Source organism: Siniperca chuatsi, linkage group LG7 (genome assembly GCF_020085105.1).
Source record: "Siniperca chuatsi isolate FFG_IHB_CAS linkage group LG7, ASM2008510v1, whole genome shotgun sequence".
NCBI classification, from domain to species: Eukaryota; Metazoa; Chordata; class Actinopteri; order Centrarchiformes; family Sinipercidae; genus Siniperca; species Siniperca chuatsi.
The window spans coordinates 13,321,948-13,342,114 of NC_058048.1; the positions used below are offsets into that span (position 1 = coordinate 13,321,948).

Here is a 20,167-nt window from a genome sequence, read left to right on the forward strand (position 1 = left end):
AATAAAAACTAAGTAGCTACACAGTGAGCAAAAACATGACATCATGCTAATCAACACTATATCATTCTAATGACACTGATGTTTCACTCAATGTAGGTTACAATTAGACTGATGGCAAAACAGTGGAAATCTGCTGCAAGCTTTGGAGTTCATCTTCAGGCATGTGACTTTTCCTTACTCAGATTTCTTGCACTAAACTAGCAGCCATGATGGATATCACTGCCTCATTGCTCGGCTCTTGACCTTATTTAACTCCGTCAAACAGATGAAGAAACATACTATAAGGATCTTAAAATTTAATGTAAACTCCCCTCTACATCCAGAGCAATTCCTGTTTTTTTCAAGCTTGTAAATGACACATCTGTTTTATTTTCAAAAACATTTCGCAGAACATTAATGATTATGTAGCATCTGGGAGAGGGATAACATATTCGGTAATCAATCAAATCCCAACAGCCAGCTGGACATAATTAGAAACTCTACATATTTAATATTTGTTGTGCAGTAAATCATTTTTATTGAGCAGACAGACAAGTTGACATTTTGAGATAAGTGGAGCCAACTCTGCCTACTTATTTACTTATTTACTTAAATATAATCATCTTTTAAATCTAGTGTCTTTTTGGCATCCTTGTGAAATGTGTCTGCAACCATAAAACATGCATTCAGAACATTCAAAGAAATCTCGCAAACCTGTTTTTCATCTCCTGGTGCGCCTTCTCTGATCCTGGGTCTGACATGCAGAGGAAGGGCTGCACATTGATTGATTGAAAAAAAAAATCTATACATCACATTTTGGAATTCAATGTAATGAACAGTTTGAAGATGCACATAAAAGATATAACATACATGCATCTCTTACTCAGAAACACAAGGAGGGGATTTATTTTAACTGTATGCCATCATAAAGAAATGTAAATATTTCTACTGTGAGGTGGATTTTAGAAGATGTGATTTTAATGGAAACTTAATTAAGTCCCTTCTTAAAACACATTTTTATTGGAGAGCCTTTCCTGATTTTACTTACATTTTAATTTTCTTTAAACTGTCTTTTACTTACTTAAAAGTGTATATCTTGTTTTTTTATCTGTTTTCTTTTCCAACCAGATGGTTTTATGACTTGTGTGTTTTATTGGCACCATGACCTTATCAAGATGTATGTGTGTCACTAGTTTTACTTTAGGGAGGTGGTAAAGTCACTGAGGAATGAGCATTCAAACACACTACATCAATAATGATTTGAAAACGCAGTAACATCTGAACTGACCTCTGAACTTTTTTTGTGTGTTCAGCTCGCTTTTACTAAATCTTAGCAAGAACAGACTGTGTGAGGGCAGAAGTGATGCAAGACAGACAGCAGAGATGCATGAGATGCTCCCCACGCTTCATACCCTTCCGCTTGGTTATATACAGGTACATTAAATTATGTATGTTATTTGCCCATAATGATGATTTGATAGACTTTTTAAAAAAAACATTATTCAGGAAGAATCTAATGCGAGTTCATGATCCTGATGAATGTCAAAGTGAATACTTTTAAACAAATGTGCAATATTTTAAAAGAATCTTTGGTCCGTTGGGCTCTTATTTACCCCCAAAAAAAAAAAGGATGTATAACAAAAGAATTAAACATCTGCATATCTTAAAGGAAAGATCAAAAATATGATTCATCATTGTGCATAAATCTTGCAGTGTAAAGGAAGTTGAAGAAGAAAGTTGGAAGAAATATTAAAATGATTTGTTTAAAACTTGTCTATGCAAGATTAGACTACTATGTCCCCAGGATCCCACAGACAGAGTGTAATTAAAATGTAACGAGTACTGTAAACAGTTATAATAGTAAATGGGGGCGTTATATATGTGTGTAATCTATGTTTAATGTCTAACTGCAACCCAATTTTCCTTTGGGATGATAATAATAAAGTTGAAGTAGAAAAGTCACACACGTACCCACACACACACAGAGTGATACAAGTGAAACATATGCTTAGAGTAGTTTTTATTGTCCACAGAGATGAAAGTTTGCCTTAGGCCCCACAGGTGCACCTATTATTATTAAATTATTCTTAAATGTATGTAACATCCATGGAAAGAAGCTAATTGAGACTTAAAGATAGGAAGCTTGTATGTGTGTGTGTCCCACCATGATTCAATTTTATGAATGACATCTGCTTCTTGTATATTACAAGGAAACGAAAAGTTTGAGGCTCCTTATTAGAGTACTGTTTATTCAGTTTATTTATTTATTTTGTTTTCATATGTACGCATTTTATCTATGTGTGTTTGTGTTGTGTATATTTTTACAAGTGTGTTATGTGTATTTTGTGGTTATGGTTATTACAGGCAGACTTCAAATCCTGGAAATCAGCGCCCTCTTTTGTCGCTATGGAGACAAGACGCTTTGTAAACTAGCTAGCATTAGCATCCGCACTGGTTAACTGTTTCGTCCATTTTGTTTAGCTTAGCTAGCCTGGCTAACGTTACCTCAGGTACAGTGTGCACAGCAGAGATGGATGACGGTGACGAGCCGGGTTTAGTCCTCTCTCACAACACTTCTTCGGGCTCCAAGTCGAGCGGGGACAAGATGTTCTCCCTAAAGAAGTGGAACGCTGTAGCTATGTGGAGCTGGGACGTTGAGTGTGATACCTGTGCCATTTGTCGGGTCCAAGTGATGGGTGAGTCCGAGAAACCAACGGAGTTAGTCTGCTAGCTTAGCTCGGAAAGCGGCCAATGTAGCTAACGTGGCTAATATTACCATTAAAACCTTTAGTCCCTGGCAGAGTGCCACTGTAACATGTTTTTCTTAATTTGCAGACGCTTGTCTCCGATGCCAGGCAGAAAACAAACAGGAGGACTGTGTTGGTAAGCAGTAGAAACGCGTTATAGCAGTGTTAAGTTAAGAAACAACCACTCAGCAGGTTAATCCAACAAGCTAACATTAGCTAACGTTAGTGTGTCGGAGTTGTCAAAGAAACCAACCAAGCCAGCTAATCACAGAGGAAGGGGTTTTTCTTCTTGGTCGTTTCATGTTAGTGAAATGCATAACATTAGCCTGAATCCGCAAAGAAACATAATGTAGTTATATTGTTTGGATGAAACTCATATTATTTAGTTAAAATAACGTTAGGCAAACGTCCAAAAATGACGTGCTAACAGATTTATTTAGCTATAAGAGCCAACTGCAGAGCAAGTAATTATAATACAACTTATATAAGTACAGTAGTGTACCTGCACTTTAAATCACTGACTTTCTCAAGTATAATATGCGTATATAGTGTATGTGGGATTTTTATGTTAGAAATTATCATAACTAGTCTACCCGAGTACAAGTTCATCTTTTCAGTAGTCTCTGTGTAAGCTTCCTCATTTGTCATAGCTTGAACACCACTATTAAGTGTCACTTTACCTCGTTTGACTGTACTGACATAGATGCCAAGGATTGTGCTTTTAGGAAAACAATTAGATAGATAGATCTTAACACATAAATATGAATCTCAGATACACTAAAAATAAACAGTTTTAGTCACCATTAAAAGAAATAAGGTTGTACTTTTACATTCTGTGTAACCTCAGCTGATTGAATTACAGTGTGTTCCCTGTTAATACTCATTCATTGTCTCTCCCTGTGTCCCTCTTATCTGCCATCTTCTTTCAGTTGTATGGGGAGAGTGCAACCACTCCTTCCATAACTGCTGCATGTCCCTTTGGGTGAAGCAGAACAATCGCTGCCCCCTCTGCCAGCAGGACTGGGTGGTTCAGAGAATCGGCAAATAAGCTCCAACTCCAGGCAGTCTGATTCTCAGATGACACCTGTATGCACCCAAAAGTGGTGACAGACTCGACAATGATCACTGCAGCGTGCTGTGCAGAGCCACTTGACATCGACAACTGTCCTCCTTCTTATGATTGCATGTTCCAGTAGTCCTGGTGTGAAAGGAGGACGATGGACAAAATTAAAGCAGCGCAGACTCATTGGTCACCGATTGGAGGGATCAAGAGTCGTGGAGAGAAGGATGAACCTTGTTGCAGTGTTTGGTCACATGTTAGCTTTACATTGTCTGTGGTGGTGTTCAGCACATCTTGAATATCTTTTTAAAAATAAAGAATTGTGTATAGCTGTAAACATGTATTTTTTCATCTAATAATTTGAATAGGCTTGGTATATAATTCCTATAAACATTGGTACAATTTGTAGTTCTGCAACAAATGTTTTAGTTTAGATTAAGGAAAGTGCACGTTGGCTTGTCAAGATAGGGCTGGGTATCTAAGCTAAATACTTTTTTGCTACTGGCAGAAATGTGTCTGCATCAGCAAGAATAGAAAACTGTCAAGTACCGAAATCTGGCTTTGAATTCTTGCCAGGATTCATACTCATGTTTTCTTATTCTTTAATCAGACAGTTTCTGATTTAAAATGATAATTTTCAGCTTAACAGCTGTTTGTGTTTAGACAACATTTATTATTTCAGAAGGTCGGCTTCTTTTGTGCAATGGAAAAAAAGGGTTTTGTGGAAAAACGTGTTCAAATTCCTCAATGTATAAAAAAATATAAGTTATCAGTAGCAAAACTAGTAGTATTGTCAGGGCAGAGCTTGGAAGGTTTGAAGTAGTGTTTATCCACTTTTGACTTGAACATTGTGATGTTGATTTAGCAGTCAAACAATCTTAAACATGGAAATGTCCAGTTAAAGGATGGAGTCTGAAATCCTATGTACTCGAAGTGAGATACCTGGAAGGCGGCCATGCTAACCTCGATACTACTAGCACTTGTCATACATGTATGGTGAGTTTGGACTTGTTCCAGTTTCAAGCTTAACCTATTCACATCTGCAGTGGTGGGATGTAAATAAGAACATTTATTTAAGTATTGTACTTAAGTACAGAACTGGTACTTGTATTTCCATTTTATACTACATTACACTTCTACTCCACTACATTTCAGGGTGAAATATTGTACTTTTTACTCCGCTGCAGCTATAGTTACCAGTTACTTTTCAGATCAAGATTTAATACGTTAAACATGATCAGTTTATAAGATGTGCATTGTTATTGAAGAAACTACCCAACAGTATATACAGCTGTTAAAATTAGCTCTACACCTTTACAATGTTCAGATGCTGCTTAGACTGCAATAAATCAGGAATAAACTTCCAGTAATAAATATATAATAAATGTAACACTTTGAATGGAGCCATTTTGCATAACAAGTACCTTTTACTTTTGATATTTTAATACAATTTCCTGCTAATACTTGTGTATTTTTACTTAAGATTTTGAATGCAAGACTTTTACTTGTAACAGAGTATTTTTTTTATTGTGGTGTTGCTACTTTTACTTAAAGATCCGAGTACTTCTTCCACCACTGCAGAGCAGTTATTAAATCCAGCGAGGATTTAGATGAACCAAACTTAATGTGATAAATTTGCACATTTATCGCATTAAGTTTGTTCGATTCAAATCCTGTGTGTTAAAGAATATGGGTGAATATTTTTCTTTGCATTTTTCTAGCGAATCGAGTGCATCAACATGATAAAATAGTTTTTTGGAATTTCTGCAGTTATGTTCATGCTCAGTGTTGTCTCTGAAAAACCCCTGGCTCAACATAGTTTCCTTGTCAAGGATATTGTAAGTAGTCAAGACTGATCGGGATAATTCACATGAGACTAATGACTGGAAGGTCATAATGTGATATTTCACTAGCATTGGTGTTGCAACTAATGATTAGATTTTTTTAAATTATCAAATAATCTGCCATTTATTTTACAATAATTTGGTCTATAAAACTTAAGAAAACTGTGGCAAATGCCCATCGCAATGTCCTAGAGCCAAAGGTAGTCACTTCAATTTACTTGAATAAAAGACAAGAAAAAGCAGAAAATTCTCCCTTTTAAGAACTTGGAACCATCAAATGTTTGGTGCATTTGCTTGAAAATGCACTTAAAGCATTAATTCATTGTCAAAACAGTTGCGGACAAATTTTTTGACGACTGACCAATCGATTAATCCACTAATCGTTGCTATTTTGTCCACCTTTGTAATTGTCTCAGGGGCGTTTAATGCCAGAGGTGATGTTAAAGTGAATAAAGGTGAAAATGTGCTTTTCAAAATTGCTCCAGCTTCAAATATAAGAGTTGTTGTGCTGAGCAGCTGACATCTTCGAGTATGAGCGAACAGCCTTCACTCTCCTGGCAGCTACTTGAAAATTAATTTCTTAGGCTGCTTACTTAACCAGTTAGGGCTGATTTAGTAAAATCTCCATTCTCTCATAAAGTGTGCGTACTTGGTTGCGTAATGCGCACATTATACACGTGCAGCTCTCTCAGTGGCTTCTTTATCTCATGACAAGCTACAATCAACCATAACTTGAAAAGGTCAGGATCTGCCACCTCTTCATGTCATGCTTGCAGCCTAATTACTTTACACAGGCACTTTGCATCTCCTATAAATAGACAAGCCTAAAGCCTCTTAAGTTCAGACCACATAAGTTGCTTTCCCTTAGTGCCATCTACGAATAAGCGCACAAAGACACTTAGCCACCAACAAATCCCCGAGGAAGGTGGTACTTGCTCCAAGAGACGCGGCACAAGAGGTGGAGGATGTTCAGGATGTAAGGTGCTCAGTTGTGTCTGGAACCTGCAGATGAGTCAGCTGTTAGTGTTGTAGTTGATCAGGCCCAGCTGCCTACATGTATTTCACAGGATACATCCAATATGGGTGACCTGGTGGGACTGGACAACCTGGTGGCCAACACGGTCTACCTGAAGGCTCAGCATGTAGATCGCAATGAGCTGAGGAAACAGAGACTCTCCCTGACGCTGCCCAAACCAAATAAGTCCTCTGCTCTCCGGGTGGCAGTGGAAAAGAATTATGAGTTGCTGTGTGAGCGACAGCCTATTGGGAGGAAGTTATTCCAGCAGTTCCTCCTTACCTCTAACCCGCAGTATGTGGCCGCCGCTGAGTTCCTGGAGGAGCTGAGTGACTGGAGATTTGCTGAAGATGAAACCAGAGAGAAGGCCAAACAGAGCATCCTCGCTAAATTCTGTCAACCTGAGTCCAGGAGTTTTCTCACCTACCTCACAGGAGAGGCAGCTGAAAAATGCAAAGAGTTATCAGACAAGAACTTCGATGAGGTGACGATGGGCCAGATAAGAGAAGCCACAAGGGACTTCCTGAGGGGGAAACCTTTCTCGGAGTATCTGAAAAGCCCCCTTTTTTATAGGTTCTTGCAGTGGAAAGAGTACGAGAAGCAGAAGATCAGTGACAAATACTTTTATGGGTTTAGGACTTTGGGAAAAGGTGGCTTTGGTGAGGTAGGTGCCAGAAATCCCAGCTTCTGAATGAAAGTGTAAATCTCAGATTGGTTGATGGACTTACAACGAATATGTCTGAGTTAAAGTGAGACTTTGTACATTTTGAAAGAGGAAATAAAATTATTTCTCTTACAAATGAAAAGCTGATTTCAAGGGCAATTAAACGCACCTTTGCTCAGTTTATTACACTGCTGTTTATTTATTTGCTGCTATGGCCTCACTTGGTCTGGTGTGACCAGTAGCTTACAGTATGGAGGCTAATGTTAGCTTATGTTAACTTTACATTGACATAACAGTAGCACAAGTAGAGAAAATCGTCAAGTCAGTGCACTGATTTACTGTTACGCAGCAACTTCATATTGCTGTTGTCATGTTTTAGCATTCATCAGTGTTAAACAGTTCACTGTTAAACTGTTCAGTAAAAGTTACATTGTCTCGCTTTAATGTCACAGCATCAAGTAGCAGATACTAAAAGAGGACAACCAATAAATAAAACTGTTATAAATTCTAAAGTAATGTTGCTGTGTGTTGCAGGTGTGTGCGGTGCAGGTGAAACTCACAGGCCAGATGTATGCCTGTAAGAAGCTGGATAAGAGGCGCTTGAAGAAGAAAGGTGGCGAGAGGCTTGCCCTTCTGGAGAAGCAAATCCTGGAGAAGGTCAACAGCCTCTTCATTGTGAACCTGGCTTACGCTTATGACAACAAGAACCACCTGTGCCTGGTCATGGACCTCATGAACGGAGGAGACCTCAGGTTCCACATCTACGAGCTCGGGGAGCGAGGTATCCGTATGGAGCGTGTTGTTTACTACGTGGCCCAGATAACCACTGGGATACTCCACCTGCACTCTATGGACATTGTGTACCGGGATATGAAGCCTGAGAACGTGCTGCTGGATGCTAAAGGACAGTGTCGGCTGTCAGACCTCGGACTGGCGGTGGAGCTGCCAAAGGGCAAAACGAGCTGCCAGAAGGTTAGTGTGGTGACCTGCCCCTAGATTAACCTACAGTGCTTGCTGTCAGATGTTTGTACTGCAGTGCACTCTGCAAAGCCTCTCTGTGGATTGTGCTTCTCTACGAAATCTCTGCATATTTGTATGTACTCCGGATCACATGTTCACATATAGGAAAGTAGCATGGTCAATATTTGCTCTCTTTTTGATGCCACTACACAGTATATTTATTCACCCGCCACTACAAGTAGCTTACCAGGAATAGATATGATAGCTCTTAGTCCTGCTCTGACCAACAACACCATAGAGAGCAAAACCCTGCGTGACCCAAATGAATCTTATTAAAAGGTGGATGACCTCATCCCCAGTTGGATGCTGCACTGGCTGAGAAATGTATGGAAGACTGCCCAAAGCCTGTTAGCATTAGCTGGTTAATCTTTGCTTCACTAATACCAGATATGGCCTCCACGTGTCTGTCCAAGGAGATGAGTCAGGAGATTCACAGCAGGCCTCCACTCACTAGAGACTGGATACAGAGTGAACAATGACGTCTCATTTGTCATTTGTCGTTAATGCAGCATTATTTGCTGTAACAGTGTCTTATTGTTAGAACCCCATTTCACATTCTTGTGTCTGTATTTTTGTCTCCACGTTTCATTATTTAATTTTGTCTTCCACCATGTGGAAGCTGGTCAGGAAGATAGTCTGCTGCAGATAACTGATGTGAACTTTAAAAGGTGAATTACTTACCAGACTACTAGATTATGCTGTCTGGCCTCAAAAACATCTGTCCTATTTTGAGAAGAGAGTACATCATATTGATTTCACAGCAAAAGAAAATCCTACATAAATAGATTTTAAAATCTCTTTGTAGGAGAGTCGTGAGAATTTTCAAGTCACTAGCATACGTATATGTCTTTTAATGTAATTTATTTATTTTATTTGTAAGGGACCATGTACAGTATTAAACTTAAATGTTACCATTTGATGTATTGTACCAGAGTTAGCTTACAGCTAATTTTCATCTGCAGTCCACTGGCACATCACAAGAGACAGACAAACAGGACCCTTAATACACACTCTTTGTCTTTCAGTATCTACACCATGCTACAGGTCATAGCAGTGCTTCCCAACCTTTTTGGCTTGTGACCCCTCACAATAAAACAATGTCGGCCTCAGACCCCTCATCACCAGTTGCATATGTCTACTAGTTGTGACCTCTTCAAGTAAAGAATAATTTTTTTCCTGGAATTTTTTTTTTGAGGTTTGAAGTGATAAAATTATCCAGTAATTCAAAAGAAAAAAGCAAAGCTTAGATGACAATCTGACAAAATAGTAGAAATATGTTTCTTACTGCTTTCCTATGCAGCTAATCATCTCGTGACCAGTCTGATTTATTTTGAGTTGTGGGGATCCTGAGCCCCAGACTGGGGACCATTGGTTTATAGAGACAGCATGGCAGAGCTAAGGGACTGTGCAAAAATGTTTGGGGTTGGCAGGGGAGGTGAACCTTGTGTTCTTGGTGTGCAATACCATCCCCCAATATCTCAACATAATATATCTACAACTCGATTCACCATTAATAACTAAAAGAGGCAAAGCATAAAACATTTAAGATAGTTTACCCTTTATTTAACCTTTATATGTTAATGGCATAGTAATTTTCATTATTTTTGTATGTGTATTTTTGTAGGCCCTGCAGACTCCCCAACTCCCTTCAGCAAAAACAAAGAATACATAACCCTCAACCTTTTCTGACCCCCCTCCCCTCCCTACTAATTTTTGTACAGTCCCTAAGCAGGTAAAACAGAGCACAATAAATATGCCAGGGGAATCACCCTTGTCCTCAGAATTTAACCAGACCTGAATATTTAAACAGACGGAAAACTGCAATTATTGTTGAAGTTATTAAGTATAGAGAAGGCTTACAGCACAGCTCTTATGTCTCCCCTCTGTGTGTCGTCAGGCTGGTACGCCTGGTTACATGGCTCCAGAGATTCTGAGGCAGGAGAATTACTGCAGGTCTGTGGACTGGTGGGCTCTGGGCTGCAGCATCTATGAGATGGTGGCAGCCCGTTTGCCTTTTAAAGACTTCAGAGAAAAGGTGCAGAATGAGGAGGTGACTCGTCGCACTCTGGAGGACGAGTGCAAGTTTGAACACAAGCGCTTTGATGCTCCCACCAGAGATATCATCAGCCTCTTTCTCAAGAAGAAGGTGCAGTATCGCCTTGGGTGCCGGTAAGTAAAAACTTATCATCAATCAAGAAAACTTACTTTGCATCCGTGTAAACATACTGTTTTATCCCTGGTATGATACATTCCTTTAAGAAACAGGCCAAGGAATACGTGCTAGTCCAAGCCAGTGGACCCCAATCTGGAGGTCAGGACACCTTGAAGGGGGTCACCTGATAAGGGGTCACAAGATGATTAAAAGAACAGGAAACATGACAAAACTAACAAAAATGTTGTTTTCCGACTTTTCTGTTTCTTGTGCAATACTGGCTAGTTTCACATCTTCAGCCCTCTAAAAATGATTTAAACGTAACAATCTGAAAATCAGAGGTGGAACTGCTCACAAGTCATTGACATGTACAATGGGTGAGATTTTAAAGGGGTCAAAAAGGTTAAGAACTACTGGTCAACAAGATTCAGAGGTGAGGGATAATAGAAATGAGTTTACAGATAAACACTGCTGCAGCACTACACTCCTACTCCTAGCACAAGCAGATGCTGAATTTATTAGGAAAAGAAATGAATACATTGAAGAAAATTAATGTGGAAGTGACTCGACCACCGCAGCCAGATCACAGACTAAAAGCAACCATATCACACCTTCTGACAAGTGACTTTGACTTTCTTTTCCATCACTTTCAAAACTCTTAGTGGTACAGCTCAGTCTTACTTTTTTTTTACTTTTAATGCCCCACACTCAGATTAGGCCTCCATCTAATGGAGGAAATTTGGTTGCTGGCCTCTTTGACACCTTAAGACTTGCTTATAAAAGGGCTTTTAAGTGCCACCATATACTATATTATCTTTTTCGTCCACATTTTCAATGCCATGCACACCCAAACAGGAGTGTTTTTATTTATTGTGGCTGATTAGACTGCAAATGAGGCTGAAGTTGGACAAAACTCACCAGTGTACTAATAAGGACAATAAGGATGTAAATTGTCCCACCCTAAACAGGTGCAACAAAACAAGTGAAAACACCTGTGTGGGTGTAACTTAGGTGGTAAGGACACTTTTCTTTTGTAACATGTATTCTATTATTTCTAGTCTACATACAGTAGGTATTGCATATTTGTTGATATTGTTTGCTATTTGCAGTGGGTGTTTTGTTCTTTTTTTACTGCAACTCTGTTAAGAAAGGTGCTGTATAATGAAACGAATATTATTATTATTATTACTATGCAGACATGTAACCTGTATGAGAATACAGTATATCATCATCAAATTGACTTTTGAAGCAGTTTATGAACACTTTTATTGCCCAGTTTAATCACTTCACCTTCCTCCTGCCTTCATAACATCATTTTCAATCTCAATTCAATCAGTAAACATCTGTTGTGTCTTTCTAATACTAGTGGTGATGACCCGCGAAGCCACACGTTTTTCAAGAGCATCAATTTCCATCGTCTGGAGGTCGGGCTGGTGGAGCCCCCCTGGGTGCCAAAATCCAACGTGGTCTATGCCAAGGACACAGACGAGTTCAGGGACACCTCTGAGGTGGAGGACATAAAGTTTAATGCCAAGGATGAGAAATTCTTCGAGGAGTTCAGCACAGGCGCAGTCTCCATCCGGTGGCAGAAGGAGATGATCGACAGCGGAGTGTTTGACGAGCTGAACGACCCCAAACGAAACGGTCACGGCTGTGAGGCCGCGTGGAAATCCAGGATGTGCATCATTTTGTAAGCATCAATATGTACAACTGGGCAAAACAATGATACACAAATGTCCTTTAATTTAATTTCTTTACACTTCCGAAGTGCCTGGTATAATACTAAATGGAGGTACCTTTTTAAACAGCTACTTGACTTTTTTTCCTTAATCTGAGGACTCATCTTGGAAGTTTGTGTCTGTTTCTAAAAGTTTTAGCCCATAACATTGTTGTGTGTTTGATGCCACAGTCAAACATAATAGGACATCAGTCTGAGTGGTAAAATAAAACCACAGTTTTTGTCTTATTTCGTATTATTCCCGAATGGAAACACACGCTGACAATGTGCTGCAAATGCTGCTTCATACTTTGCCCTCTATTCCTGGTGAGACAGCAGATCCCAGTGCATTCATAGTTTCCATTACATCACTCGGCCATTTTGGCAGGCCAACGTGTTTATATGTGTTTGTAAACAAGCTACATAATGGTTGTGTGTCATTGAATAGCAGCAGGATTACTATCAGTATTTGCAGTAATGTGCCACGTTTGTTTGAAAGACCGAAGTCTCATATAAATGCCATGAATGCCTTTTGCTCATGTGAGTGGACAAGTGTCATGCGACCTCAGTGAAGTCTCTCAGTAGCAGACATTCACCACTAAGTGCCGCCAGACACCCATGGAGTACGTTTAACAGCACTCTTCATCATCCCCATTATCCGGACTGTGCTGCTCCGTTATTTACAAGCACTGGATGACTCGTTCAGCTTTAACAAGGGGGATGCAGGGAGACAAATTGTCGTATACACATAGTTTTCCTGCTAAACAAAAAATGTTAACATTGAATGTTTGGCTTTAACAATGCAATACCAACCCCCTTTATCCCCCCCCCCCCCCCAAATCACCCCGTGTTTACAAGCCATACGAAACCTAAGTAAGAGATGTTAACTACTGACAACATAGCAACAACAAACATCTATTTAGTTTCACAGATGGTTAGTTCTTGTGTCCATATATGGACATCGTTTCCCACAAAAGCTTCTGGTTGTAGGAGATCCATGTCCTATTGTGGTTGATAAGTGTTGTTTAATTTTAGATTTTTCATCCCTAAATAGATGACAGTGATTATAGTCACATCACTGACACTACTTGAGCTTTTATGTGAGAAACTAAGGAAATGTATTTTTTCTTTTTGGTATTTTTTCAGGTATTTATTTTTTATAGCGAGTATAGAAAGGAAATCATGTGGGGAGAGAGAGGAGATAACATGTTGCGATTACATATTTAGCATTTTTGACCTTTGGGCTACCAGGATGCCCCAGGTGTCTTACTTCTGACTCAGTTATACATTTTTCCTGTGTTTTGCTTTATTCCAGTCCTCAAGTCTTGAATGAAGATGTACTGTGTCATGTAATCCATGTCTTTTTAGTTTTACTCGTACCTCACATAAAGAGCTGCATTGTCACTACATAACAGTGCCAATAATATTTTGTCATATTTGTATGTGATTTTATAATGATGACTTAACATTTTCTAATATTTTATGTGGCATGTTTGGCTTGTAATGATTTTATATACTGTTCATAGCTTTGTGATACTTCCTTGCGTCACGCATGCGTTTTTCACAACAATGTTTCGTGCTGTTTTTTATTAAACGTTCAAGCCAAGTGACAACATTTTTATGAGATGGAAAAGAAATAAAGCACATTTTCAACAGCAATAAGCTACACTGCTGTAATGATTTCTGTTGACAAATTAGTCTACATGGCGATGACATTCAAAGTCACAGGTTGACAGTTATGCAATTATTTTGATTATCCTCTTGTTGCTCATCTCGAGGCACAGATATCATCTATCATCACATATCCAAACAGCCAGGGGCCGTTTGACAAGGGAAGGTGCTTGTCTCTTTAAAACATTACAGTAACCACAGTACATTCATAATTACATCATAATGTCACCTCAATGTTTGAATCATCCGTCACTCAGTGTCTCACTCCAAAACCTCAGACACACTTAGGTAATGAGGGACACATAAACATGTGTTGTGCTAATTCGTGCGAGGGGGTGACCTTACGGGGCTGAGAAGTGGTTCAGTTCACGCTCAACTGTCATGAGATTAGAGGGTGGTTCAGATGGAAATCCAAGACGCAACCTGATAATGGTCGGCTGCGAAGGCAGAGTGGGGAGTCCACTGTGGACGACGTGATGACAAGACAAACTCGGCAGAAGGTCTCCAGGAACATGTTTTTACCAGGCGCCTACAAGCCTCTGCCAGGGTTCAGTTCCCCACGGCCCGATGCTGTGACTGCGGCTCTGCAATACACACAGACACACACACACAGAGCACAAATCACTGCAGATTTGCACTCATGCATGCAGACAAACACACATGCATGCATATTCATATACTTGTGTTAACACCTCTTGCAGGCAAAGATGTACACAAACCCCACGCACATCTAAACACACTCTGATACACACTCTCACTTACACACACACACACGCACGCACACACACACACACACACACACACAATCTTATTACCTCTGTAGAAGCAGGCATGCGGTTTTAGAGATCAAAGCAGGACAGGGTGTAATTTGGTATCTGCGTTTGTTACATACCCATGCTCTGGATTCACATCAAAGGCATGTGCCACACTTCAGCTCTGCCCTGGCATCCTCAGGATGGTATCACACCAGCGATAATGCTGCTTTTTCCCGTCTTTGGCTGTGAGCACGTGTCTCTATTTGTGCGCACATGCATACGTGTGTGTGCGTTTCCATGGATGTAAATTACAGTGACTTGTGTCTATATATGCACTTGTGTGTGCACAAGGGTGTGTCAGCGAGAGTGTGTGTGTGTGAGTATTTAGGATAGGCGAGAAAGTGGTTAAACCGTTGAGACAGAGAGGCCATTGTCTGCTGAGGGAAAGTGAGAGCCAGCCATGTGGGAGAGCGATTGAAGGAGGAAGAGGGTTGTTGCTCACTGTCTCGTACTCACAGCTAGTGTAGTTTTTTTTTTAGGGGTTTACCTGTTTTTCGTACCATTTTATTTCACAAAAATGATAAACTAGAATCTAGAATCAAGAACCAGATTAGGACCTAGAGCGTCATCGTACTGATCTGCCACTGTGACCCCGGTACCGCTCAGGAAGTGTTTAGTTTTTGGTTAGCGTTCAATTTTCTAAGCTTCATTGCTTGAATTCTTAACATTTCCACAAATAAGTGAATTCCTGCACGGCGGTCCAACAGAAACAGAGCGTTTGTGTGCATGATGTTCTTCCCCACTGAGGCCCAATGGGCAGTTTCCATGGCGCCCAGACCTCAGACCCCTTCTGCTGCCAGAGGCTGGACAACGTCATGGATAGAGCCAGATCAGACACACACACACATAAACAGTCCCACACTCTTAGCCCTCATCCTATCTCTGCACCATGTTTGGTCCCTTTACTGCAAAAATTCATCTAGGTCATTTAATCTCATGTAAAGAATTAAATATTTATTTTCCTTTCACCAAAAAAAAAAAAAAAAATGCTGCCAGTGGGGCCAAATAATGCATCTAGTTCCCTGTATAACCCCATGTTTTGGGAATTTTCTAGAAAAGAGTATCAGTGTCCTGAACCACAACTGCATGGCATGATAATCAAGAAAACAACATGTTTGCACAGAATTCCTGACATGAGTTGATTTGTATTTAAAGCAGGGGAAACAATCTCACCACATTATTGCATTATTTTGCAGATCATCCTGAAAAAATGACTTTTTTTGCTAAATAAATACATCCATAAATAATTAATTCACTCACAAGGCTGGATTACCAACCCAGCAAAGCAGGCAAACCCCCAGGGGTCCCAGAAGTCCCAAGTTTAGCACATATCAGTTGGTAACGTAACTTGATTAATTGCAGATTTGCTGAAGAATCTGAACCACTATTAAAGTGCTATATCAACTAAGACGGTTCCTTCATTTCTTAATCTTGTGGCCCTTGTCTTTTAGAGAGAACTTGCACTCAGCATAGAAATGCAGGTTGTTTTTGTGTTTATTTCAGCCATTTATCCATACTGCAGCAAACTGTTTTAGACTTCTCTGCTCACTTGCTATTATGTGGATATATGTTTTTAATCAATAATTTCTTCTTCTTTTTTTCAAATTAGTTGAGCCGCTCTCTTTCCACATACCCCCTGGCAACTGCAGTATACGGAGTATAGTTTCCAGACCTGAGTTGTTGCAATTCAAACTGATTATTATGCTGGGACTACACCATACTTTTTAAACTGCTATCCTACTTCTTAACTTTCACAGTTTACCCATTTCCACGATCAGCACTCTGCCACATCTCTCCGGTCACCTGTCACTAGGAATAAAGTTCTCTCCCACAAGTAGAAAATCCCAAGGAAACGACTTAAAGTTCAAAAAGTTACAGTATCCTGAAACCCGAGTTGGCAGAAGTGTAAAGCTTTCTGATGTTCCTCACCACTCCACTGCAGGGTGATTGAAGATCAGCACATCAAACGAAGGGAGAGGGATATATAATGATACAGAATACTGTATCAGGGAAACACTTTACAACCCCTCATCCTGAACTGTGAAGGAAAAAAACTGTTGTGGCGCATGTGTTAATGTACTTTAATTACAGTACACCATGCTGTCACGGGGGTCACTGGCCGAGTGGGTTTTGACATCTGTGTTTGTGTGGACGTCTCTGCCTGCATGTGTGTGTGTTTGTGTGTGTGTGTGTGTGTGTGTGTGTGTGTGTGTGTGTGTGTGTGTGTGTGTGTGTGTGTGTGTGTGAGTGTCAGTGAATGAGAGAAGTGCTCAGAAGCTGGTATAAAAGCAATCGATTCCACAGTGTTGGATGACGGTGCCACAAAAAAAGAAATATAAGCTGTGAGGTGGTATTAGTTTCTAAGAGTTTATCCAGTTTGATTTAATTAGCTGGTACTTATTGCATTCTTTGTTAGCGGTGTAATATGACTGACAGTTGGCACGTTAGGCAGTCTGGATTGAATCCAAAGTCCATCTCTGCTGTTAGTGTGTGTGTTCCCAGACTCTGTAACCTGCCTCTTCTAGTCCGTCACTGTGTTTCAAACTCTCAATATCACTCTGTGGATGTGTGTATGTTGCACTAAATTCACTCCTATCACACTATCCCTGGACATCTGGGGTGTGTTGGTACACAGCTGCTAATGGATACAATTTCTACAATTCTGCAAGCTGTTTCTGTAACAAAGAAAAGTGCATGATGTGTATGAACTAGCTGTTTTTTGTTAAAAGTTTGGGTCTGAGACAACCTAACTACTTCTCATACTATGACCAAATTATGTTGTATTTCCTCACGGGTACTCCTCGTACCATGACTCATTTGGTCCCTGTACGCTAGGAGGAAGAGGAGGAAGAGGTGTATTCAGATTCTTGGCAAAAAGTTTGAACTCCTAAAAGGATGCACCTTGTCCCCTTTTTCATTCATTATGGACAGGATGTCAATCTGCAGCCAAGGTCTGGAGAGTGTCCACTCTGGTGACAGCAGCCTGGCATCTCCGATGATGTCATGCTTATGGCATCATGAGCCATAGAAATTGCCCCAGGTGAGGGAGAAGCAGCTGCCCCGAGTGGAAGAGTTTAGGTAAGGTATCTCAGGGTATTTAAGGTTAGAAACACTGACCATCAGTTAGGTGCATCAGTTCAAAAAGTAGTCGAGCCACAATGGAAATCTTTTAATTTACATGTCAGTCCCTCATATTTTGTTACGTTATCTATACCCAGTCATTGTGTTGTGGTCCACAGAAGACCATTCAGGTGAAACTCACAGTGCCAACAGGTACATGGGAGGAAAGCCTCATCAACTTCTAGTGTTTGCAGAGACAAAAGATGGCAAGCCTTGTTGTTCCCTTGTAAAAAAAACAAGTACAATAGGTGATTTGATTTGGCGAGTTATAGAAAATGCATGGCAGCTAAGACAGAGAACACTGCATCGTTGTCATAATAGAACACTTCTGTTATGTATATTATAATTTGTCATGTGATCATCGTCGTTGTTGTTGCTGTCTAGTATCTTATAAGCCCCATATGAGCTGGTTACCATTTGGTACACTTAAATAAACCAATCAATCAAATGAATGACTTGCAAGCTTTGAAGAAGGCACACTGTTGCCCAAAATGTCAGCTATGGATTTAAGTCTACATAATAGTTATTCTAAAGTGCTACTGCCTTCTTTGTAAGTCATTATACTTGTTTTTAACCTAAAGTTTGTCAAGACGTCTTGGGCAGTTTTAGAACACACCTCACCCTGAAGTTTTCAATCCATAAGCTACAAAAAGGAAAGCGTGGATGTTTACTGTTGAGGTTAGTTGAGGTTTCCCTGCAGCATCAGTTTTGTGATTGCTGACTGTTCTGGGCATCAGCAGAAAAGGACAAAGGGATGTATCTTGGCAAAAGGTGCAGAGAGTCAGGGGCAGATGAGCGGTGATTTAGCTGCCATTGCTACAACTGGAGGGTGTCACAGTTGAGGGTCGAAATCCCCTGTCAAAGTCGTGTATGTCTCATGACATTCGCTCCTGACGAAATGCTAAGTCAAACAGTTGTGAAATGGTTTGCACTCTTGAACCCAGGCTTTTCAAGAAATGGTCGCAGGTGAGTGAAGCCAAAATCAACAGTCCCATCTCATGGAAAAATCGCCCTCACATTGGCAAAAACAGGCTCTTCAGATGCAAAAAGAATTAATATTGCAATATATTCATCATGTGCAAAAAGTGACAAAATGTGACAAAAAAGTGAACTCTACCATGTCTATCAGTGTTTGCTACAGTCAAACAAGATGTGGTAGTGGGTTGCCACCATAATGGATATATGACTGGATGAATATGGATAATGTATTTTCAGGTTCATTCGTTGATATGTTGCCATAGCTTTGCAGTGTTGTTGTAAAGTACTGTAGTGCAGTGAAATAATAGCTAAAACTGGGGCTAAACATTTTCATCTTAACAAGCTTAAAACTCTGTGTGTTTGTGAGAAAAATGTTAATAATAATGATAATGTTAATTCCCAGATGGAAAATACAGTTTTGAACACTCTATCACTGGACGCTGCGTCCTCAGAGGTACTACGTCTTGTACTACTTTAGGCTATTTCTTGTTGCAGGCCATCTCTTGGCATTTAAAGTCCAACTGAGCTCAAGTTGCCAGTCCAGTAACGACAGCCATAACTTCTGCTGAGAATACTTTCAGTGGTAACACGCCTCAAATCTAAAAACTCCACACTGTAACCTTATCGCTCTTATTTTTATCTTTGGTGAATGCCGTTTTATACTCACATGTATGATGGATTAATGGGTTTTATCTTGTGATGATCATGAGGTCTGCGGGCTCCTGCACACCAATGCACATGCACACACAAATATGCCAGCATAAATACACGCACACACTGCCCCCAGATGTTTCTTGACATGGCCCACTGTGTATATCCCTGCATGCACAGAGCTCTGCACACTGCTGCACTTTTCCACTGGAGCTCTTTTCCACTAACGCCTTCATAAGTCTTCTGAACCACCACAAAAACACAATAGAAATATTCATTAGTACACCTAAAATAGTAGTGATCACTGTAATTTCTTGTATACTTTGAATTTAAATGATAATTGTTTCATTTTGGACATAAAATAAGACTGAATGTTCATCACAAATACCAAATGTTTGCCAATAGATGCCACCGTGCTTGTCACACATCTGCTCTCTGGCATGAAACACCACCAACACATATTTCCATGACTGCATCATCAGACATGCCATGGCAGGTGTCCCAAAATTGCCATCCATATGAGCTTTCAGTCATGCTGTTGTGAATGGGGATATTTATTATACTCCTAATGAAGCTTTGTGAAAGTTTAATCAGGCAAAGTACTTTTCTAAATAAAGGACCCTGCACACTCTCACCTCACAGGTGTTTTCAATTACTCAGACTCCAGTCACGTTGACGCTGGATGCTGCTGTGCTGGGATTTACCTGGTGTCATAAACAGAACGATAACAAGGT

General features: G+C 40.0%; 2 protein-coding genes across 2 annotated transcripts; both read left to right on the forward strand.

The window, feature by feature from the left end:
- The first annotated feature begins 2,438 nt into the window (after nucleotides 1-2,438).
- Nucleotides 2,439-4,123, forward strand: rnf7 (ring finger protein 7). The gene is made up of 3 exons (XM_044202860.1): nucleotides 2,439-2,675; nucleotides 2,815-2,862; nucleotides 3,656-4,123. The coding sequence occupies exons 1-3, from the start codon at nucleotides 2,510-2,512 to the stop codon at nucleotides 3,772-3,774; spliced, it is 333 nt and encodes a 110-aa protein (XP_044058795.1). The 5' UTR covers nucleotides 2,439-2,509; the 3' UTR covers nucleotides 3,775-4,123.
- Nucleotides 4,124-4,263: 140 nt separating this feature from the next.
- On the forward strand, nucleotides 4,264-16,303 carry grk7b (G protein-coupled receptor kinase 7b). Its single transcript, XM_044202859.1, has 4 exons — nucleotides 4,264-7,309; nucleotides 7,844-8,281; nucleotides 10,227-10,498; nucleotides 11,848-16,303. The coding sequence occupies exons 1-4, from the start codon at nucleotides 6,710-6,712 to the stop codon at nucleotides 12,173-12,175; spliced, it is 1,638 nt and encodes a 545-aa protein (XP_044058794.1). The 5' UTR covers nucleotides 4,264-6,709; the 3' UTR covers nucleotides 12,176-16,303.
- The last annotated feature ends 3,864 nt before the right edge of the window (nucleotides 16,304-20,167 follow it).

Bases quoted from the DNA above. Each gene is read 5' to 3' on its own strand.
- rnf7 (XM_044202860.1), top strand. From the start codon at position 2,510: ATGGATGACGGTGACGAGCCGGGTTTAGTCCTCTCTCACAACACTTCT. The intron at 2,676-2,814 runs GTGAGTCCGAGA...CTTAATTTGCAG, and splicing joins TTGTCGGGTCCAAGTGATGG to ACGCTTGTCTCCGATGCCAG. The intron at 2,863-3,655 runs GTAAGCAGTAGA...ATCTTCTTTCAG, and splicing joins CAAACAGGAGGACTGTGTTG to TTGTATGGGGAGAGTGCAAC.
- grk7b (XM_044202859.1), top strand. From the start codon at position 6,710: ATGGGTGACCTGGTGGGACTGGACAACCTGGTGGCCAACACGGTCTAC. The intron at 8,282-10,226 runs GTTAGTGTGGTG...GTGTGTCGTCAG, and splicing joins GCAAAACGAGCTGCCAGAAG to GCTGGTACGCCTGGTTACAT. The intron at 10,499-11,847 runs GTAAGTAAAAAC...TTCTAATACTAG, and splicing joins CAGTATCGCCTTGGGTGCCG to TGGTGATGACCCGCGAAGCC.